This window comes from Danio rerio, chromosome 4 (assembly GCF_049306965.1).
Source record: "Danio rerio strain Tuebingen ecotype United States chromosome 4, GRCz12tu, whole genome shotgun sequence".
Classification (NCBI taxonomy): Eukaryota; Metazoa; Chordata; class Actinopteri; order Cypriniformes; family Danionidae; genus Danio; species Danio rerio.
The window spans coordinates 64095990-64120000 of NC_133179.1; the positions used below are offsets into that span (position 1 = coordinate 64095990).

Below are 24011 nucleotides of genomic sequence, written 5' to 3' on the forward strand. Positions count from 1 at the left end.
ATTATCATATTTTGCGATTTTTCAAAAAATTTTTCATGTTTTGCGATTTTTCAAAAAACATTTAAATTTTGCGATTTTTCAAAAATTTTTCATTTTTTTGTGATTTTTCAAAAATATTCATGTTTTGCGATTTTTCAAAAAAAATTCATATTTTGCGATTTTTCAAAAAAATGTCATATTTTGCGATTTTTCAAAAAATTTTCATTTTTTGTGATTTTTTGTGATTTTTCAAAAAATTTTCATGTTTTGCGATTTTTCAAAAAAAATTAAATTTTGCGATTTTTCAAAAAATTTTCTTATTTTGCGATTTTTTAAAAAAAATGTCATATTTTGCGATTTTTCAAAAAATTTTCATTTTTTGTGATTTTTCAAAAAAATTCATATTTTGCGATTTTTCAAAATATTTTCATATTTTGCGATTTTTCAAAAAAATTTCATTTTTTGCGATTTTTCAAAAATTGTTCATATTTTGCGATTTTTCAAAAATTTTTAATTTTTTGTGATTTTTCAAAAATTTGTCATATTTTGCAATTTTTCAAAAAATTTTCATTTTTGTGATTTTTTGCGATTTTTCAAAAATTTTTAATGTTTTGCGATTTTTCAAAAAAAATTTATATTTTGCGATTTTTCAAAAAACTTTCATATTTTGCGATTTTTCAAAAAATTTTCATATTTTGCGATTTTTCAAAAAACTTTCATATTTTGCGATTTTTCAAACATTTTTCATTTTTTGTGATTTTTCCAAAAATTTTTATATTTTACGATTTTTCAAAAAATTTTCATTTTTTGCGATTTTTCAAAAATTGTTCATATTTTGTGATTTTTCAAAAATTTTTTCATTTTAGTGATTTTTTGCGATTTTTCAAAAATTGTTCATATTTTGCGATTTTTCAAAAATTTCATTTTTTGCGATTTTTCAAAAAATTAAATTTTTTTGTGATTTTTATAAAAATTTTCTTTTTTGTGATTTTTTGCGATTTTTCAAAAAATTTTCATTTTTTGTGATTTTTTGCGATTTTTCAAAAATTGTTCATATTTTGCGATTTTTCAAAAATTTTCATTTTTGTGATTTTTTGCAATTTTTCAAAAATTTTTCATGTTTTGCGATTTTTCAAAAAAAATTTATATTTTGCGATTTTTCAAAAAACTTTCATATTTTGCGATTTTTCAAACATTTTTCATTTTTTGTGATTTTTCCAAAAATTTTTATATTTTACGATTTTTCAAAAAATTTTCATTTTTTGCGATTTTTCAAAAATTGTTCATATTTTGTGATTTTTCAAAAATTTTTTCATTTTAGTGATTTTTTGCGATTTTTCAAAAATTGTTCATATTTTGCGATTTTTCAAAAATTTCATTTTTTGCGATTTTTCAAAAAATTAAATTTTTTTGTGATTTTTATAAAAATTTTCTTTTTTGTGATTTTTTGCGATTTTTCAAAAAATTTTCATTTTTTGTGATTTTTTGCGATTTTTCAAAAATTGTTCATATTTTGCGATTTTTCAAAAAATTAAATTTTTTTGTGATTTTTATAAAAATTTTCTTTTTTGTGATTTTTTGCGATTTTTCAAAAAATTTTCATTTTTTGTGATTTTTTGCGATTTTTCAAAAATTGTTCATATTTTGCGATTTTTCAAAAATTTTCATTTTTGTGATTTTTTGCAATTTTTCAAAAATTTTTCATGTTTTGCGATTTTTCAAAAAAAATTTATATTTTGCGATTTTTCAAAAAAATTTCATATTTTGCGATTTTTCAAACATTTTTCATTTTTTGTGATTTTTCCAAAAAATTTTATATTTTACGATTTTTCAAAAAATTTTCATTTTTTGCGATTTTTCAAAAATTGTTCATATTTTGTGATTTTTCAAAAATTTTTTCATTTTAGTGATTTTTTGTGATTTTTCAAAAATTGTTCATATTTTGCGATTTTTCAAAAATTTCATTTTTTGCGATTTTTCAAAATATTAAATTTTTTTGTGATTTTTATAAAAATTTTCATTTTTTGTGATTTTTTGCGATTTTTCAAAAAATTTTCATTTTTTGTGATTTTTTGTGATTTTTCAAAAAATTTTCATGTTTTGCGATTTTTCAAAAAAAATTTAAATTTTGCGATTTTTCAAAAAATTTTCTTATTTTGCGATTTTTCAAAAAAATGTCATATTTTGCGATTTGTCAAAAAATTTTCATTTTTTGTGATTTTTCAAAAAAATTCATATTTTGCGATTTTTCAAAATATTTTCATATTTTGCGATTTTTCAAAAAAATTTCATTTTTTGCGATTTTTCAAAAATTGTTCATATTTTGCGATTTTTCAAAAATTTTTAATTTTTTGTGATTTTTCAAAAAATTGTCATATTTTGCAATTTTTCAAAAAATTTTCATTTTTGTGATTTTTTGCGATTTTTCAAAAAATTTTCATGTTTTGCGATTTTTCAAAAAAAATTTATAATTTGCGATTTTTCAAAAATTTTTCATGTTTTGCTATTTTTCAAAAAATTTTCATATTTTGCGATTTTTCAAAAAATTTTCATATTTTGCGATTTTTCAAAAAATTTTCATATTTTGCGATTTTTCAAAAAATTTTCATATTTTGCGATTTTTCAAAAAAATTTCATATTTTGCGATTTTTCAAAAAATTTTTATATTTTGCGATTTTTCAAACATTTTTCATTTTTTGTGATTTTTCAAAAAATTTATATTTTGCGATTTTTCAAAAAATTTTCATGTTTTGCGATTTTTCAAAAAATTTTCATGTTTTGCTATTTTTCAAAAAATTGTTCATATTTTGTGATTTTTCAAAAAATTTTTAATTTTAGTGATTTTTCAAAAAAATTTTATATTTTACTATTTTTCAAAAAATTTTTATTTTTTGCGATTTTTCTAAAATTGTTCATATTTTGTGATTTTTCAAAAAAATTTTCATTTTAGTGAGTTTTTGCGATTTTTCCAAAATTTTTCATGTTTTGCGATTTTTCAAAAAAAAATTATATTTTGCGATTTTTCAAAAAATTTTCATATTTTGCGATTTTTCAAAAAATTTTCATATTTTGCGATTTTTCAAAAAAATTTCATATTTTGCGATTTTTCAAAAAAATTTCATTTTTTGATTTTTTGTGATTTTTCAAAAAATTTTCATTTTTTGCGATTTTTCAAAAAATTTTCTTTTTTGTGATTTATCGCGATTTTTCAAAAAAATTCGATTTTTTGTTATTTTTAAAAAAAATTCATTTTTTGTGAATATTCAAAAATTTTTAATTTTTTGTGAATTTTCAAAAATTTTAATTTTTTTGAATAGTTTATTATTTTTTATTTTTCGTGATTTTTTGTGCTTTTTCAAGATTTCATCATTTTTCATGATTTTTCTTGATCTTTCAAGATTTCATTTTTCGTTATTTTTCGATGTTTTTTCATTTCTCGAGATTTTTCATGACACTGAAGCGGTTCCAGCAGTACATTCTCAGCAAAGATATAGGCTTTATTTTATTTTTTTAACTACTTTATTAAAAATATATATCATGCTGGCAACATTTCATGCAAACTACAACTTGTAACTCACAGAAACCCCCAAAGGACAGGCCTTTTCCTGCAGTGGCGGCCAGCTCCAGCTCATCGGGTTCTAGAGGTGACGGTGGATGCGTAGATGATGCGCTACTTGTGAAAAACCCTCAATGCTTTTGAAGCACAAGGTGCACAGCAAATTCATTGGTGTTCAATTTTTAAGTGTTGTGGTAATTCAGAGTGAAGTGTTAAAATTCTAGAGTTATATAAAGTGTCACACTAGAGCTCCAGCAGATCTTTATGACACACAGACATCAAGAATCAGGATATGAACCTCAACCATGGTTGCTAAAAAGAAAAAAGCTGCATATTTCATGCTATGTGCCAGCATAGTACAAAGCTCCCAGCATGCATTGCATCATAAATAAATTATGCAGCTTTATGTTGTTACAATCTCTTTCTTTTTATTTATTTTGTGTTGTGTTTGGGAGGTAATATTTCAGTAGTTTTTTTAATTGATTTTTATTTTTTTGTTTGTCACCATTATTGAGATTCAAAGACTAATTGTTGATGTCTGTGTGTTTTTAAGTGCTGCCATAGATCAAACATTCACATTGTAAATCATGCTTTTAAAGCTGCAGTGGTTTCATTTATGTATTTTATTTATTTCACACACATAACAAATGTGACACTGAATTAGAAAACAAGCAGGAGAAGATGGCTTTGATATCATAGTTAATCTCTTCAGACTGACTCTTACATTTTCTTATGAATTTTCATGCTACATGTAAGAATAGTGTGATTAGCACTAATAATTATAGCATCCAAATTAAAAAAAAAAACCATTTTATAGCAAGAAGTTGAAGAGCCATACTAAAGCAGACTCTGTCCTCCATCATGGTGACTTCAAATGAACAACAGAAATTTAATAAAGAGCTTTTGTTCATATGACAGAATTAAAGCCAAAGCTCAGTAATAAGTGAAGCTCCATGATGAGTTGTTTAATGTGATGAGTTGTTTTAAAGATGTTGAAAATAAAAATAAATTTTATTGTGTAATTTTTTTTTATTTTTTTTTATTCATTATTATTTTATTTAAAGTTTTATTCTCAGTTGATTTCATCTTTGGTTTTGGCTACTGCTGCCAGTATTTTGATATACATTTTACATATATTTTACACAATAAGAGTTTGCTAATTAACACTCTCTGAGTGGTAAAATTTTTTAACACTTTCAAAAGTGTTATTTTAACACTTTTATAGTGGTTCCCATATAAACACTGAGGGAGTGTTAATTTGAACTCTAAGGTAGTTAAATCTACAATCTAAAATTTGCAGTGTGTATAACCCTTTATTATTGTCTTTAATTGTTTATGTACCATAGCATAATCAATGAAACACAACATCAAAACACTGTGCTGATGAGATTGTCTTCTTGCTGCTTTGACACTGACTTTTGCCCATCTTGTGTTTTTTTTTTCCTCCTTTAGCAGTTGAGGACAAAGGCGGTCTGCCGAAGAAACCACTCAGCTTCCCTGAAAGACAAGGTATATCACATAATGAATGTCACTTATTAACATTTATTCATACTGTTGTAGCATGAACTACAGCTGAGGGCCCTCCTGTGAAATATTTATTTAAGGTAATGGAGCAAGGACATGTTCACAGTACTTGCGATAGTATATTATATTCTGAAGAAAGTTTTATTTGTTTTATTATTTATGTTTTTCTATTGGCTACAGAACAAACAGTGTTAAGCTAGTTAAGCCTTTACTTTCTCAATCTGAATATGGTAACACTTCAGTATAATAGTCCTTTAGTTAAATAATTTACTAACACTAAGTATCGCCAATCTTGTGCAGCATTTATTAATTACAGTTCAACATTAATGCATTATTAAAATCCAAAGTTGTGCTTGTTGCACAGTGCATTATTGAACTAACGTTATTTAACTTAAATAACATCATTAACAAAGATAAATTTATACTGTAATTAATGTATTAAATTTCTTGTTCATGTTAGTAAATGCATTAACTAATATTAACTAATGGACTATTACTCTAAAGTGTTACCTTAAAGGGTGACACTTTACAATAAGTTTGTATTAGTTAATGTCAAAGCATTTACTACCATAAACAAGCAATGAACAATATACTAAATACAGTATTTGTTCGTGTTACAGTCATCCATGCCAACTCACAGTCCATCAACTAAGCATTAAATATTATTTTAATAAAGCATTAGTACATGTTGAACTATGATTAAAAATGTTGTACAAGCATTTTTCATAATTAGTTCATGTTAGTAAATACATTATCTAATGAAACCTTATTGTAAAGTGTGACCCAATATTATGTTCTGTCATCATGGCAAAGATAAATTATAAGAAATTAAGTTATTAGAACTATTATGTTTAGAAATGTGCCTGAACAAGTCCTCTCTCCATTACACATAAATTGTGAAAAATAAACTCAAATTTAACAGGGGGGCTTATAATTCCGGCTTCAACTGTGTGCATTAATAAATAAAATTCATCACACTAAGACACTGTCTTCTGATAATCACAACTTTGCTCATTTAGGAGCCAGGGAAGCAAAGAGAAGAAAACGTTCCTGTGAAGATCTGTCACAGAAGCCCCACTCAGACTCTCCACTGTCTGCTGTAAGTTTATCATTTGTACATCACAATTAGGTGGTGTATAAACTCCTGAATACAGTTTTGTGAGCATAGATGGGGAGGCTGTGCAAAAAGTATGATTATGTCAATGAAAAAGGATTTAACTATTATACTTACTTTGTTGAAGGCTCCTGCGTCAACTTCTTTATTGGAGGCTCCTGCATCAGCCTCATCAGTTCCTGTTTTTTCTTCTTCATCCGCTCCTGCATCAGCCTCGTCATTTCCCGCCTCGGCTTCTTCATCGGCTCCTGCATCAGCCTCATCAGTTCCTGCCTTGGCTTCTTCATCGGCTCTTGCATTAGCCTCGTCAGTTTCTGCCTCGGCTTCTTCATCGGCTCCTGCATCAGCCTCGTCAGTTCCTGCCTCGGCTTCTTCATCGGCTCCTGCATCAACCTTGTCAGTTCCTGCCTCGGCTTCTTCATCGGCTCCTGCATCAGCTTCTGTGTCAGCTTCTGACGTTCAACCTAGAAGGTCATCTGGTGGGTCAACACACAGTGACCCAGCACATTCTGAGGTAACTGTCAAAGAACTCTGTGGTTGTGAAGATAAGAAAAATTAATACTTTAATACTAAAACTTTAATTGATTTTAACACAGATTTGTCTCGGTTATTCTAATTACCAGGTGTCATTTGAGGGTTGGCACAAGATGTGGGAGTCTGGTCTTCATGGGCTGCCCAGTGCAGACATACTGTGGCTTAAGGAGGATGCTGAAAGGGGACTCTTTCAGAGGGCCATGTCTTATAAAGACAAACATGGAAACAGAAAGTGGAGGAAAGTCCTGAAGGATGACCGGATGTGGTTTCACCCTCCAGAATTTCCTGGAGTGGTGGAAGGAAAAGTCCCCTCAGCAGACTCCTTTTTTCGCAGATCCGTTTTTTTCTGGAGACCAGTCGGTGTGTGGCGTTACAGTCTTCGGTGCCCAAGGTCTGACTGCCCAGCACGCACCAATCAGAAGGCTTTTCTCTACCGTTGTGGGTATTCATCCACGGTAAGACAGATCTGCCACATGTCTGGCTGGTACTCCATGCTGACTGAGGTCCTGGCATGCAACGCCTGTAGAAAGGCTGCAAAGGAGTCGGAAGAGCATACTATTGGTCGTTTCCTGTCATGGGATCAGTGCATCCTTAACCAGCTCAGTCCAGCTCACAGAGCGGTGTTTCCTGCTGTCTTGACGCTACGGTGAGTCTCTAGCAGAATACAAATCATTGTAAAATTATTCAGAGTCTAATAAAAGTTAAGACTCACCATCATCTAATGATTGTGTTGCTCCTATGATTCTAGGCGTGGCGTGGACAAGCAGGTGATCCGCCTGATGAGGGATCGCACTGAGGGAAATACCATGGTGAAAGTTTGGAGACAGGTGCAGGAGAGCCACTGCGAGGACTATCTGCAGAGAAAGGACTTGTACACCACTCTTCTCAGCCAGTACAACAAACCTGGGAAGATCACTCGTAAGTCAGAGTTAATTGTTTTCTTTAAGGGATAGTTCACCCAGAAATGAGTGAACCTTTATGAGTTTCTCTCTTTTGTTAAACACAAAAGAAGATATTCTGAAGAAAGCCGAAATCCTGAAACCATTGTCTTCCATTGTAAAAAAACAAACAAATACTATGGAAGTCAATGGTTACAGGTTTCTGACATTTTTCTAAATATCTTGTTTAGTGTTTAAAGGAAACCCATAATGGTTTACAATCATTAAAAGGATCAGCAAATGATGAAAGAATTATTATTTTTAAATTCCTATCCTTTTGAGCATTTATTCAAAGATTAAGCAGACTGATGAGAATGGCGTTCCTTATCTCAGAGGCAGATAACATCGAGGACTACCGTACTCAGATTATGTCCACATTTGGGCAAGTCCTGAAGTACGACTCCACCAAGAAGGTAAATTTAACACAATGGAAAAAAAGTCAGTTTGTAAACGTATTGCTAAACCTTTTTACTGTTAATCTTTCAGGAAATCTTTTATCAGAGAGATTTTATCCTTAAAATATTATTGTCCACTTTTGCATCATGGGACATTTTAATCATTAATTATTAATGACAATTGATAAGTAAAGTATTATTAATTGTTCAATAAATTAATATCTAATATGGGTTACTAGTGCTTTAAAATCCTGTTTGTCACCATCACACGCACCAGATTATTAATCATACTTACCTACATCTTTGTGTGTCGTTTTCTTCACTTCAGGTTTCCTCTTGCATGCTCTGCATCCGAAATCTAATGAGCTGCAATGCAAAAACACATTATTAATTCATTTCTGAATATTAGTGACTATTACTTTCTTGGTCTGGTGCAGAAAAAAAAAATACAAAATACAAAAATGTTTAAATCTGTTTGTGTTGTATTTGTTATCAGATCTGCAAGAAACTCTCCGGCGATGGAAAAGGCACTGCAGAGTGGTGTACCAATGTGGCCAACGAGCAGGGGCAGATCCTCATATCTGTTCTCACCTGTGAGGAGTCATTGGAGAAGATGAGGCCGATGGCTGAAGGCCTCATGGAGAGGTACAGGAGAGCTGACGAGGCACCGCCCGAGCTCATGTATGTGGATCGTGGCTGCTGTCGCGTCCATGCCGTGTCCTCGGTTGAGCAGCTCTTCAGTGACTGGACGGACAGGGGCATGCTGGTACGGCTGGACATCTTTCATTGGATCCATCGATTCGATGCAGCCCTACGGACAGATCATCATCCAAAGTATGCCCTGTTCAAGTCTGCCCTCTCTGCTGCCGTCTTTGCCTACAACAAAGACGACATGGCTCTTCTGGTACAGGCGATACGTGCCGGTCACCCAACCAACGATGCCTCCCTGACTGACAGCCAGATCATCGAGCTGCGTGTCAGTAAATATGACCTCAGCCATTACGTCAGGAGGATCACAGTTGGTGCACAGGAAACATGTGCGCGCGTGCAGTGCGCCATTGATCTCCTGAAGGGAGCCGCAGGGATGGATGAGAACCAGGTGCATCTGTTTAAGGACTCTGCAGCCATCGACCACGTCTGGGAGAACCAGCAGAAGCACCTTGAATGCATCCAGGATCCTCCAGGGAGGAACATGTACACCATCACCAAGTATGTGACCCGTAACGGTGTTCGTCTTGCGCGGTACAGTACGGTGAGAGGAAGCAACAGTCTGGAGGGCTTTCATTCCTTTCTGCCTGACATGATCCCGGGACCCCACTGTGCTGCCGTCCCGTTTCAAATCTATCTGTTGGCTGGCATCGCACGCTGGAACTCTAACAGGGAGTCAGCCAGCGTCCAAGGGCGGAAAGGGAGGAAACATATGGTGTACATGTCTCCTCTGGTCCATCGCCTAAACCAAAGGTGCCAGGAGCTATTTGGGGAGGTGGAGGAGGCAAACTACAGGCCTCCGGTTCCTGCTGGTGATGAGCGCATTGGTCTGGAGTACCTGTTTTCCCAGTCCTCAGAGCCCTTCAGTGCTCCTGATCATTACGCTCAGACTAGAGAGACACTTCAGGCAGATGAGGATGAGGACGAAGATGTTCCTGCTGGGGTGGCAGAGGAAGAGGAAGAGCTGCAGGAGGAAGATGATGATGTGGGCTACTCCTCAGACCGCGAGAGGGACAGCCTGACTCCTCTGAGGAACCGTCTGTGCCTCACCGATCAGGCAGTGGCTGCTGAATTTGACCCCTGTGTGGAGGACGTGTGCGGTCCCAATCATCTGCCTGGGTACCAGCACGTAGAGGATCTGTGTAAAGTCCTTGTTGAGATCGCCCTGGAGGAAGGAAAACTTGCCTTAAATGAGTCGACCAGGCAAAAGGTCATCAGCGCCTGGAACAAGCTTGACCTCCATGACCGCAGCATCCAACAATTCGACAGCCTCTACTCTGCACGCTGGGGCAATGCTCTGTTTGGCCGCACCAGTGGAGATCCAACTGAGGCGTCCCTGGTGCAGAAGCTCAAGTTCAGCAAGCGGTACTCAGCCGCACACTTGGTGGACTCCAGAAAGAACCGGCTGATGTACTGCCTGGTCAAACAGCTGTGGCTTCATCCTGGTGTTGGAGGAAAAGCTAAAGGGTCACCGCTGAAACAGCAAATCACTAAACTGTACCAGCGTGTGCAGCAGAGAGTGACGGTGGACGATGATCAGCTCAGCAAACTCGGGATTCCCATTCTGAAAATAAATTCAAAGTGCGTGAGCGAGTTCATCAGGAGGCAGGAGGCACTGTCAGCCACAAACGTCACCGACCAGGGTCTGTCTGTCCTCCGTCGTCACCAGAGCGTCTCCAGCACCAGCCAGCCCCCCGCTGAGGAGCTTCCAGAGGAAAGACCCCATACCAGCCGGCCTGCAGTGCAGTATCCCATCACCACTTCTCTGGCCGGCACCCGAAAGTTGAAGCAAAGGCTCCCGCAAATCTTACCTGTCCCTCCCTCTGCTCTTGCTCAACCAGTTCCTGCGCCGGCCCATTCGATGCCCGCAGGACTCCGGCACACACACACTCCGCTGACTGCACCTCCCGCTGTTTCCTTGCCGCATGCATCCACTCCGCCACTGTTGCCCTCAAGATCAACAGTCTACAAGAGGAAAAAGGCAGAACTCAGTGGCTCTGGACATCCAACCTCAGTGAAGGTTTACATCTGTGCTCTGTGTGGCCAACCAACTCAAGGCCACAAGAAATACAGAAAGAAGAGCTACTGTGAGAGCTCCAAAGCCTCCACGTCCACAAACCTTGCTGGGCTCTCAGTCTCAGGCCTCCGAGTCTGTCTAACTGGACCTCTATCCATGTTGCGGTTCATAGTTCTTGACTTGTAACAGTGTTATTGTTGCAAAAATGGATATGTTATAATAACAGTTGGTTGTTTGAAAGTTTACAGTGTTTTACACTAATCTGTTGATTGTTGTAACACTGGTATTGATGCAAAAATGTATGTTATAATAACAGTTGATTTTTTAAAAGTTTACAGGTTTTTACGGTTTGCACTAATTTGTTGACTGTTTTTTACACTTATTGTTGCACAAATGTTCGCAATATTAACAGTTGACTGTTTCAGAGTACACATAGTTTTATACTAATTTGTAGATTGTAACTTATTGTTAATTTACAAAAGTTAAGCTTTTTTTTTTTTTTTTACAGTTTGCACTAATTTGTTGATTGTTGTAGAAACATATTTTATATTAACATTTGACTGTTTAAGTTTACAGTGTTTTACACTAATTTGTTGATTGTTGTAACACTGTTTTGTTCCAGAAATGTATGTTATATTAACAGTTTATTGTTTTACAGTTTACAGTATTTCTTTAATTGTTTTCTTGTTTTTATTTATTTATGTATGTATTTATTTATGTTTATTAAGTATATATTATCATAATGTTATTTAAAGTACTTTAATATAATTATTTAATTTAATTATTTATTTATTATAAATTTTTAGTAATAAAAAATATATAATTATGTTATTTAAAGTACTTTAATTATTACTTTGTGATAACTAATGTTGCTTTATATACTTTAATTGTTAGCTTAGTTTTTTTTTTAAGAGGATTTATTTTTTTATTTATTTTTTTATATCTAAATGCTTGACCTGGCAGTATTTTTTATGTATACAATATAGTCTTATATCTATAACTGCTATCAGTAATATTAAAACTAATGATTGTAATAGTAATGTGTTTTTTATTATGTACAAAGTATATCTATAGTATACATTTTTATGTCAGGCAGGTCTAACAATATGTTTAGAACTTTTCTTTTGCACTTTTAATAAATTTGGATAATAAAATACAATCTCGTGTTTCTTTTTGTATGTGTTGGAAGGACTTCATTGGTTTTTAAAAATTGACTAAATCTTCTGATTTTGAATTTAATTTAGAATCATTATCTAAGTCTATGACAATAATATGCAGTCCATTTTAATAGTAACCTCTGGTACAGGCGCTCTGAAAAGTCTATTGCTCCTCTGTGTTTTTCCAAGTCCAGCTCTGGAGTCGATGACAGCTTATCCTGTTGCCGTCAGATGGGATGCCAGTGGATTCATCCTTAAACCACACTCCAACATCAAGCTCCACCTGCAACACACAAATACAAAAACAGTACATTATTCAAATATTCTATGCCATTACACTCTCAAAATAGAACTGTTGTAATTTGTTACAAAGTAGTTAGTTACTATAATTAAAATACTTACCCAGTAACAAAGTAAGGGATTATTATTCATTTTATGTAATTGTATTACTGCTATTAGAAATATGATGGTATATCTGTATAATATAATAGAACAGAAGCAAAATGTTTCCATTTTTTGTTATACAAACATATTTAAGAATAATTCTACTAAACATTATGCATTTATAAAAAAGTTTGACCTTTAATTACTACTATTAATTATATTACATATGAATATTTTATTTATAGAACTGATATTACATATATTAATTTATATATTCCATTTGTTGAGGTTTATGGGGATTTTGAGTGAACCATTAAAAGTAATTTAATTTAAAAAGCAACTTAAATTTTAATAACAAACTTATTAAATGATCATTTCATGGTTCACTTTTATGCACAGTTAGGGTTGTTTGCTTTAATTTCAAAAGCACCACACTATATGCAACGTGTCCTGACAGTTACTACTATTTGTTTTGATGACATCACCAGGTGGTTGTTCACTCGCAAAAGCAGTTCATTCATGGTTTGCTGAAACTCAATCAACCAATCAGGTGCTGTAATTGCCTACACATCTAAAATGAAATTTGCACGCCGTACAGGTCGATCGCCTGGGGACAGAATCTGCCCAGGGAACGTGCAATGGTAACTGTAGACTGTAGACTCTCGTCCAACGAGAAGCCGCGATTGTCTACAGTTTGCTTAGACCATGGGCTAATCGGAGGGATGCATTGTCTAAAGTTTAAAATCAGGGCCAATCAGCGCTAAGGATTTTCCAAAGTTTCTCTTGCTCTGAATGCTCAATTTATCGGGTCAGAAAGTTCATCTGCCGAGATAAATTCGTATGTTAAAGTGATTTTGTGTGGAAAGTTATTTTTATACTGTTATATTGATGCACAGTATGTTTTGTTCACGACATGTTTAAAATATCTCACTTTTTGAGCAGTATTCGTGAGGCTGCGCCTTCAGAAAGTACACCTGTCGTAGAGATTTCGTGTGGTAAGTTATTTTAATACTGTTATATTGATGCACAGTATGTTCTGGTTACATCACGTTCGAAGTTTTTCACTCTTTGTGCAGCATTTTGTCTTTGTTCGTGAGGCTGCGCTGTCATCAAGTACACCTGTCATAGTGATTTAGAGTGGTAGGTTATTTTTATCCTGTTCTGATAAACAGTATGTTTTGCTCACATCACATTTAAAATATTTCACTGTGTGTGCAGTATTTTGTCTGTGTGCCTGACGCTGCGCTGTCAGACGTTCATCCATTACAGAGATTTTGTGCGGTAAGTTATTTTTATTGTTACATTAATGCTAAGGTCACATCATGTATGAAATATCTCATTCTTTGTGCAGTGTTTGGTCTGTGCTGGTGACGCTGTGTCGTCAGAAAGTTCACCTGTCCTAGAGATTTCGTTTTGTAGGTTATTTTGATACTGTTATATTACTTACATGTATATATGGCTGCACAAAAACTGAAAATGTTTAGCTTATGTATTATTTTCAACGCTCGTGTCGGTTTGATAGCTCCATTTACATAGTAAACAGTTGTTTCATTAAAATATAGCAACCATCATGCTAATAAATAAATATCCCTTCATATACAGCAATATATGTGACCATGACAATTATTATCATTAGTTGTTACTATGAGAAGTAAAGAACATTTTAAGATCTTAGCTGGGACAAAACATATGATCCATACCTGTACACAGTAAAATCATCAGAGTAAAATTTACTCAGTTCAGAGAACATTTGGTCCCTCTCTAAATTGAGCAAAATTTACTCAGCAGCAGAGTAAAGTTAATGAGCCGATGATGAGTTTAATTAAGTGATGATTGAGCACTGATGATGAACACCTGCTGTTAATATGCAGAAACAGAAGAGAAGCAGCAGCAGCTACGCTCATTGCTTACCTGATTGACTTTATTTCTGTCAGATGTTCAAAAAATCCATATGAGACTGTGGCGAGGGGGCGTGGCCAAGAGCCGTGGGAACATAGTAAGGCCACCGCGTAAGTGGATACACCTGCGGTGCGCACCTGCCTCGTATCCCACGGAAGGAGCTCTGGACCATAAAAGGAGGAACTATGGCAGAGGAAGCCGAGAGAGGACCGGGCCCGGACATATTTTACTTTTGCTTTCAGTTTGACGGCAGTCTTCGTGAGGAGCTGCCGTCCGTCCGTCCGTTTTGATTTAGACACGGAGACTGCCGTCCCTGTTATTAATAAATATTTTAAAACTGCGTTGGTTCTCCGCCTCCTTCTATCTGGCGGCCAAAGGGCCATGAACTTTATTACAGTGGTGCCGAAGCCCGGGAGAAGGAGGGACGCGTTGTCCAGATGCCCTTGCCGCTGAGAGAGGGGCGAGTGTTTGGGAGTTAACCCGAGTGGGGGAGAAACCTGTTCGTCTGCCCAGAGTGCCGGGGCGGCCTGAGGCTGGCGAGGAAAGGATCTGCCTGCTGCCGTCTCCCAGCATGGGGAGGAGCAGGAGACGCAAGGCTCACCACCGAAGGGGAAAGTGCTGAAGGGAGCCATCCCACAGAACCTGGGGGAGTTGCCGCGATCCACCATGATGCCAGAGCCTGCATCCATCCACGGAAGCGGAGCAGGAGACCAGAGATGCCGCCAGCCAGCCAGGAGAACCGCCGCCGGACGCCAGAAGACAGACGGGTGGATAGATTCCTCCACAGGGCTCCCAGCACGTCATCGCATCTCTCAGCTGGTGGAGGACCGAGTGGCAGCGTGTCTGGAGAACCGAACCCCAATTTTTTTTTCTTTTTCCTCTCTCCCCTTTCCTGGTCTACTCTGTCTTTCCTTTTTTTTCATCTCCTGTTCTCTCGGCCCATCTCATATAGGTCTCGCAGGGGCTGTGGCGCCAACCCCCCCCCATTGTCTCCGTGAGGAGCTGCCGTCCCTGTTATTAATAAATATTTTTAAACTACGTCGGTTCTCCGCCTCCTTCTTCCAGGCGGCCAAAGGGCCGTGAACTTTATTACAGAGACTTATAGTGAAGTCCAGTGTTGTAATGAGAAACTAAATCATTTGGTGATAAAAGGTTAGTAATTTCAGGAAGAGAGTTAATACTAGCAAAAAAAGGATTCTAAATTAATATGTTTTATGTTACGGAAGGAAATAGTACGGAGAGATTTGGTGGAAGAAAGAGAGAGTGCAAAATTAAATCAGAGGAGAAAATTATCCATTATAGGGAGTTCCTCAGCAGAGAGGTCAATGGGTGAAACACCAGAGCAGCAGATGAGGTCGAGGGTGTGTCCTTTAGAGTGTGTGGGAACATTGACATGCTGTTGAAGTCCAAAGCTCTCAAGACAGGATATAAAATCTCTTGTAAGGGAGTTATTAAAATTATCCACATAAATATTAAACTCTCCTAAAACTATAATATTAGGTGAGAGGGTGGTAATATGTGTTAAAAAGCAGCAAAGTCATTTAGAAATTCATTATTTAGTTTGGGTGGACGATAAATTATAGCAACATTTGTAGGTGTGGATCCAGAAAGTTTTGAAATCATAGATTCGAATGAAGGAATAATGTGAAAATGTTTTTAAAGGAAAATGAGAAAGATTTTCAAGAATGTGTTCTCAAAAATTTCTACATTTGTTTCAGAAACAAAGTGCATAAAAGACCAGTTTCAGAACAATTTTGGAAAAAAATATTTGTGGAAATAGACGAAGAGGGAATCTGGAAGAATTTAAAATGGAAATATTTAGACGCAAAAATTGAAACGTTGGATTATTTTATCAGACATAATGTTATTTTCACTGAAACAAAACTGACACAAATTGGAAGCAGTGAGAATGCATTATGCAAAATATGTGGACTGGAAAATGAAGGTATTATGCATTTGTTTTTAAAATGTGTTGAATTTAATACATTTATGGCAAAGTTAAAAGAAAGTATTAAACAAATGATGCCAAGTAAAACAGAGCTGATTGAGGAGGAGACAGAATGGTATAAAATATTTTTATTTGGTTTTAATTAGGGATGCACCGATATGGATTTTTTGGCCGATACCGATAACCGATAATTCTGCAGACTTGGAGGCCGATAGCCGATATATATAGGCCGATAATTATAAATATTTTAAATTGTTATATTTTTATACAGCAAACTTCATAAAAGATTGAACTGCTCTTATGAACTGAATAGTCTATACTTGAAGCAAAAAAGCTATGATTTCGAAATTGCAAGGTGATTATAGACCTATATTCACCATTTTACATAAATCTGCATGCAAAACATTATTTACTTTTTTTATAGCAAATGAACATGCACATTGATTGTTGCATAAAAATAATAGTTTAAATAACAAAATTATATTTATTTAACAAGCAAGTTAAATATACTTTAATAGGATAAAAATTAAAGAGCTAAGGACAGAAACCAGCTCAAATGGTCATGAATAAAATGTGTTACAGTGATGTACACATCTACAAATATGTCATGTCCAAAAAAAAAGGCTTTTTAGAGGTGTTTTGACAGTTTAGAGCCACCGTACAAGCAAATAGCTAAATACAGATAATACGTTTTAGTACGTTTAGAAAATACGGCACAGATTTATCCTATTTGGTGTTTTGACATGTCACATGTAGGTGCTGCTTGTCAATCAGACAGCGCTTCTGCGCTCATTCTTGCCGTCAATCATGGAAAAATCATTGATGAATAGTTTGATAAACCGCTGAGAGGCAGACTGTAGAGGCAGAGTTGCCATCAGAGTCAGATTTTGATACAAAGCCTGCATTGAGCTGACTTTATTACAAACACAGAGCAGAATATAAAGAGCCCCTTTGACTGAACTCACCTCTCCCTCGTGCTACAGTGTGTGTGTGTGTGTGTGTGTGTGTGCGTGCGGTGACAGCTCTCACGTGAACTTGTTATAGTCAATATGAATATTCCGATCAAACTGAATACTATCTTACATCAACAACACATGACCAGCAACGCGTTGATAATAACAAATAATAAGATTACAAACAACCATTATGTTTACACGTGTTGTAAAATGTGCGAGTCCTTTAACAGGACTGGGCTGCAGTTTGGGGTGTGAGTGAAGCGGAGGGAGAGGGAGAGAGAAAAGAGGAGCGTTTTTTCGCAATGAGACCATTTTCTGTGATGTTCCCTCTTTGGTGACTTACTTGTTGTACCACACGGAAAGTAATAAATATTTTAGACCAAGTTACACGTGTCCTCTTTCATTCACCAGCTGCAACTAAAAGAGTTAACCCTGAAAAGAACATTATTCGGCCCTGGAGTAATAAGTGAATCTCCCCTGCTATCCCTAACACAACAAAGAGACAGAGCAGGAAAGGTTTCCACATGTAATATTTTTCCTGAGGCGATTTAAAACAAAATACACAATGACACTCAATCAAACATATCTACAATGACAAGGAACGTGGTTACTTACTGAGTTATTAATGCACAGCAAGCCACGCGAAGAAAGGACAGACTTAGAGGGAATAATCAGTGTGAGGAGAGATCCATTATATTGCACTGGGCAAGTCTGAACAAGTTCAGCCCACGCGTGCGCGAAGCAGGCAGGTCTGTACAATTACATAATTTATTGGCTTAAAGATATCGGCCTAATTATGACATCGGATCGATAACAATAATCTTAAAAATAGCATTTATCGGACAATAACGATATGGGCGCCGATATATCGTGCATCCCTAGTTTTAACGGAAGTAAAACAAGAATTGCCAATTTGTTTCTATCAGTTGCAAGAACTGTAGTTTGAGAAGGGAGAAACATTGTTAAAAATAAACATGCTAAAATGGAGTTATGGAAAATGTATAAAAGAAACTGGAAAACTATATTAAACTGTGGAACAATATTTAAGAATGGAAGAAAAAGAGACTGAATTTTACAAAACGTTTATGTTGAATACTCCTTATATTATGTACTCACTAGATGGTTTGAAAATAGATTTGCCAGAATGATTATGCTTGTTGTTTTCCTGTTTTGAAACCAACATAATGTCATAAGGAATGTTTGTAAATGATATTTTAATATGCTTCTGAACTGATGTTTTGAAAAAAAAACATATACTTGGATCGATACAGAGAATATTAGCATGGCCCCTGCGAAAAGGAACCTGATGGATCTTCTCTGTCCCCACCCTGTGGCCCCCAGCAGTCCTCTCGACGTCACATGGCCTTAGACTGCAAGGTAGTGACCCCTGAACCCCACTGGGGTCACCTGTGACCTTGACAGGTGCTCATGCTTGCTGAAATTAAAGAAATTACCCAATATGGTAAAAAATCAAAGGCGGGAACTGGCATAATTAGCCATGTGCTTTCTGGGGTATGACAGGTGCATATTAATTAGCCATGTGCTGTAGACTGCTCTCATTGTATATCATATATTACATAATTTGAAAAAGAAAATCCATTTTAAATGAATTGAGTAACATATAATAATAAGTATTATTTTTTAATAAATGTATTACATTATATTCAAATATAATTGTATGTTTATTTGCAACATAACTAAATATAGCTTTTTTGAATTGCATGTCAGTTAGATAAAATGTTTTTATAATCAGGACTTATATTTTACACCTTTTAAGAAATAAAATATTTTAATAGTTCAATAATAAACATACTGAAATATTGACTTTTAAATGTTTTAGAATTTTGTCAATTATATTGACCGTAATGTTCAGGTAACTTATTTATTAATATTAAATAACACATAATAAAATATTTAAACAACTGATTAAACTAAATATAGTACCTAAAATATTAGGTTGTAGGATAAAAGAAATATTACATTAAAATACTTTTAAATTTAAATTTCAGGCATTGATATTTAAATAGGTTTGTCATTTTTTAAAAGTTTAATAAATTATTTAAAAATTCAATTAAATATATTTTAAAATATTTCATTTACATCAATGTTTTCAGTTATATTTACATATACACATATTATTTTTTACTGCATTTAGATTGAACATTTACTTAAATTTAATTTACAATATAATTTTATACCATTTTATTTTTACTGTTAGCTAAACTACAGTTTATAACTTGTTTATGAATAATAAACAGAACCCTAATATTACCATCCTTTAAATTACACAATGATAACATTAAAGCAACCACATGAATATGTACGCAGTGTATTTTTGCAAGTTTTATTTTATCCTTTAACACTTGTTTGCAATAAATGAATAGAAAAAATGATGAATGTAAAGTGTAATATAAATATTGTGTAAAGTTATTCGAGTCACAACAGATAACTCACTCTTGGGACACTGTAGCTACTGAACAAATCTTTAAAAAAAGCTGAAATGGACACAGAGATTAGAAATAAAATAGAAAAATGTTTATTTACACAAAATATACAACCATTTATACTTTTAACATATTAGGGCAGTACAATATAGCGTAAAATTATTTTATTATCACAACAGTTTATGCAATATTTAAAAAAAAAATCACAAACATATGATAAATTATTATTTTATAAACTACCTTCCCAGTAGTTGCTGCTCGGCTATTTGCTAGAGCAGCTCAAAGCATAACCCAGAGCTGTAAATAAACACTAATAGCAGAAGTTAAGAAGAAAAAAGAAAATGACAACAGCCAATCAGAGTCAAAATATCTTGCTTATTTGTTTTAAAGACTAAATGTTTGCACCTTTATAGTGTTTTTAGACTTAGACTTAATTTTTAAAATTAGTTATTTGCATCTGAACAATATCTTTTAACTGTTTAATATTATTAAGTAAATGATTTAATAACACAGATAAAAAAATGCATTTTTGTAGGGAAATGTTATCTTAGAAATAATAGCATTTTCTATGCTATCATGAATGTTATCTTAGAAATAATAGCATTTTCTATGCTATCATAAATGTTATTTTAGAAATAATAGCATTTTCTATGCTATCATAAATGTTATTTTAGAAATAATAGCATTTTCTATGCTATCATAAAGCCCTAAAACTTATACATGTATATATCTATTTGTTTTATACAAAATAAACATTTATCTTGCTTAATTGTTTTAAAGACTAAATGTTTGCACCTTGACAGTGTTTTTAGACTTATAACTTTTAGAATTAGAGTTAATTGCATCTGAACAATATTTTTCAACCACTTAATATTATTAAGTAAATGATTTAATAACAGAAAAAAAAATCATTTGTCTAGGAAAATGTTATTTTAGAAATAATCGCGATTTTCTATGCTATCATAAAGCCCTAAAACATATACATGTATATATCTATTTTTTGTAAAGCAAAATAAACATTTACAACAAAAGTGGTCGTCTTTATAGTCTGTTTTGTCTCCTTTTTTACTTCCTCTATCTACTGCACCGCTTTATCAATCGCGCTTCCTGGAGGTCCCGCCCAGCGGCCAATCGGAGCGCACGTTCAGTGGAACTTTCTCAAAGAGCCAACGGCACGCAACATGACATGACCAAATTCGGAAGCACGCTTTGTGGAACTTTGCGTCGACCAATCCCGAGCCAGACGTCGGGCCAATCAGGAAGAAGGGAAAGTGGAACTGTGGAACGGGAAGGGAACCGAAGATTCTCCCGCAAGAGGCGCAAGGATGACATGCAAATCCGTGAAGCGCTCCATATTGCTTTTTTTAGTGCGTGGGTAAAGGTACAGAAATGAAAAAAGACAAAAAGCTTTTCACGATTCCAAATGGTGCATAAGGATGGATTTAGCAAGTCGTGGGAGGTGATGCTGGGTAAACTGGAAAGTCTACATGCATGGTGAAAACGAATGTGGGATGCTTTGATCGTTTGTTTTGTTGTGCAACCAATGCACTTCCAAAGCCTTTGCTTTAGTGGGACTTTGCCATAGGCTAACCTGACACTCTAATTTCCCCTGTCTTTAAACTTGGTGAATCAGTGTGCCTACACTGTTAAAAATTGTCCCGTTAAAAAAACAGAATGAATGTTTACGTTTCCTAAAGTGTGGAAGACTAGGGATATGATATAAGAGAAATAGGATCTTTGATGCCAGCATGCTGTGTAGATAAGTACTGATCAAGTCACGCTTCTAAGGCATGGAAGGAATCTTTTCAATTGTTGAGTGTCCATTCATTGCCACAACAGCAGAAAGACATTCTGCAGTTATCATTGATCTATTTAATGTCTCCTACATGACATGAAGTCCAAACTATTGTGTTGTACTGATGTCTACACCTACAAAAACCATAAACCCAACCTCAAAGTAACCTGTCGTGTTTTAGCAACATCCACACCAACCATAAGCTTAAAACCCCATCTCACGGTAAACTTTAGTGTACTGTAAAGGTCTGCGCCGACCACAACCCAACCTTGCCTACTTGTAAATTACTGTTGTGGAGCCCGGATAGCTCAGTCGGTAGAACATCAGACTTTTAATCTGAGGGTCCAGGGTTCAAGTCCCTGTTCGGGCGTGTGACGCTCATTTTGTGGAGCCACAGCTTTTGCCGTTGAGCTATCGCTTGATGAAAGTTTCATCTGGATGCACAATATGTGTACTAGGCATAAAGAAATGGCAGTACAGGCAGTCTTGTAGTCGTGGCCGAGTGGTTAAGGTGATTGACTAGAAATCCATTGGGGTCTCCCCACGCAGGTTCGAATCCTGCCGACTACGTCCTCCCTGTTTTTAAAATTGCAGCAGTCATCAATTGTTTGCATTTCCATTGTTTCTTGGGAAAAGCGTTGTGCTGGTAGAAGGAGAAAAACAACAGAGTGTTCTCACTGAAGAGAAAGGGGCTTATCACAGGGAGGAACATACCACACATAGGTCACAACGGCTGTTTCGTAGCTTGCCGTGATCATATAGTGGTTAGTAGTCTGCGTTGTGGCCGCAGCAACCCCGGTTCGAATCCGGGTCACTGCAGGTTTTACAAGGTGACATTGGTGTCGCACTCTGTGTTGCCATCCGTTATCTCCAGCCTTCTTTTAGTGCAGGCTGTGCTAATGGCACGTCCTGAATGTTTACGTTTCCTAAAGTGTGGAAGACTAGGGATATGATATAAGAGAAATAGGATCTTTGATGCCAGCATGCTGTGTAGATAAGTACTCATCAAGTCACGCGTCTAAGGCATGGAAGGAATCTTTTCAATTGTTGAGTGTCCATTCATTGCCACAACAGCAGAAAGACATTCTGCAGTTATCATTGATCTATTTAATGTCTCCTACATGACATGAAGTCCAAACTATTGTGTTGTACTGATGTCTACACCTACAAAAACCATAAACCCAACCTCAAAGTAACCTGTCGTGTTTTAGCAACATCCACACCAACCATAAGCTTAAAATCCCATCTCACGGTAAACTTTAGTGTACTGTAAAGGTCTGCACCGACCACAACCCAAACCTTGCCTACTTGTAAATTACTGTTGTGGAGCCCGGATAGCTCAGTCGGTAGAGCATCAGATTTTAATCCGAGGGTCCAGGGTTCAAGTCCCTGTTCGGGCGTGTGACGCTCATTTTGTGGAGCCACAGCTTTTGCCGTTGAGCTATCGCTTGATGAAAGTTTCATCTGGATGCACAATATGTGTACTAGGCATAAAGAAATGGCAGTACAGGCAGTCTTGTGGTCGTGGCCAATTGTTAAGGTGATCGACTGGAAATCCATTGTGGTCTCCCCACGCAGGTTCGAATCCTGCCGACTACGTCCTCCCCGTTTTTAAAATTGCAGCAGTCATCAATTGTTTGCATTTCTATTGTTTCTTGGGAAAAGCGTTGTGCTGGTAGGAGGAGAAAAACAACAGAGTGTTCTCGCTGTTTCGTAGTTCGCTGTGATCGTATAGTGGTTAGTAGTCTGCGTTGTGGCCGCAGCAACCCCGGTTCGAATCCGGTTCACGGCAGGCTTTTCAAGGTGACATTGGTGTCGCACTCTGTGTTGCCATCCGTTATCTCCAGCCTTCTTTTAGTGCAGGCTGTGCTAATGGCACGTCCTGAATGTTTACGTTTCCTAAAGTGTGTAAGACTAGGGATATGATATAAGAGAAATAGGATCTTTGATGCCAGCATGCTGTGTAGATAAGTACTGATCAAGTCACGCTTCTAAGGCATGGAAGGAATCTTTTCAATTGTTGAGTGTCCATTCATTGCCACAACAGCAGAAAGACATTCTGCAGTTATCATTGATCTATTTAATGTCTCCTACATGACATGAAGTCCAAACTATTGTGTTGTACTGATGTCTACACCTACAAAAACCATAAACCCAACCTCAAAGTAACCTGTCGTGTTTTAGCAACATCCACACCAACCATAAGCTTAAAACCCCATCTCACGGTAAACTTTAGTGTACTGTAAAGGTCTGCGCCGACCACAACCCAAACCTTGCCTACTTGTAAATTACTGTTGTGAAGCCCGGATAGCTCAGTCGGTAGAGCATCAGACTTTTAATCTGAGGGTTCAGGGTTCAAGTCTCTGTTCGGGCGTGTGACGCTCATTTTGTGGAGCCACAGCTTTTGCCGTTGAGCTATCGCTTGATGAAAGTTTCATCTGGATGCACAATATGTGTACTAGGCATAAAGAAATGGCAGTACAGGCAGTCTTGTAGTCGTGGCCGAGTGGTTAAGGTGATCGACTAGAAATCCATTGGGGTCTCCCCACGCAGGTTCGAATCCTGCCGACTACGTCCTCCCTGTTTTTAAAATTGCAGCAGTCATCAATTGTTTGCATTTCTATTGTTTCTTGGGAAAAGCGTTGTGCTGGTAGGAGGAGAAA

At 35.6% G+C, this 24011-nt stretch overlaps 2 protein-coding genes and 4 non-coding genes across 6 annotated transcripts in view; all 6 read left to right on the top strand.

Annotated features, from left to right (window-relative positions):
• Positions 1-6506: 6506 nt before the first annotated feature.
• LOC141381844 (uncharacterized) lies at positions 6507-7968 on the top strand. Its single transcript, XM_073948970.1, has 3 exons — positions 6507-6687; positions 6797-7353; positions 7456-7968. Exons 2-3 carry the CDS (start codon positions 6821-6823, stop codon positions 7658-7660), a joined length of 738 nt encoding a protein of 245 aa, XP_073805071.1. The 5' UTR covers positions 6507-6687; positions 6797-6820; the 3' UTR covers positions 7661-7968.
• Positions 7969-20739: 12771 nt separating this feature from the next.
• The window catches only part of LOC141381989 (uncharacterized), a 20894-nt gene continuing 17622 nt past the window's right edge, over positions 20740-24011 (top strand). The window contains exon 1 of the mRNA XM_073949094.1: positions 20740-20893. Coding sequence (XP_073805195.1) covers positions 20740-20893 — 154 coding nt within the window. The remainder of the gene's footprint in view (positions 20894-24011) is intronic.
• On the top strand, positions 21646-21718 carry trnak-uuu (transfer RNA lysine (anticodon UUU)). Its single transcript has one exon. It is a non-coding gene; the product is annotated as a tRNA-Lys (tRNA).
• On the top strand, positions 21837-21918 carry trnas-aga (transfer RNA serine (anticodon AGA)). The gene has a single exon. It is a non-coding gene; the product is annotated as a tRNA-Ser (tRNA).
• On the top strand, positions 23650-23722 carry trnak-uuu (transfer RNA lysine (anticodon UUU)). The gene has a single exon. It is a non-coding gene; the product is annotated as a tRNA-Lys (tRNA).
• On the top strand, positions 23841-23922 carry trnas-aga (transfer RNA serine (anticodon AGA)). Its single transcript has one exon. It is a non-coding gene; the product is annotated as a tRNA-Ser (tRNA).

What these genes read in the sequence shown, in the direction of transcription:
- LOC141381844 (XM_073948970.1), top strand. Translation starts at nt 6,821, where the DNA reads ATGTGGGAGTCTGGTCTTCATGGGCTGCCCAGTGCAGACATACTGTGG. An exon ending in CCTGCTGTCTTGACGCTACG is followed by an intron (nt 7,354 to 7,455) that starts GTGAGTCTCTAG and finishes CTATGATTCTAG; the next exon opens with GCGTGGCGTGGACAAGCAGG.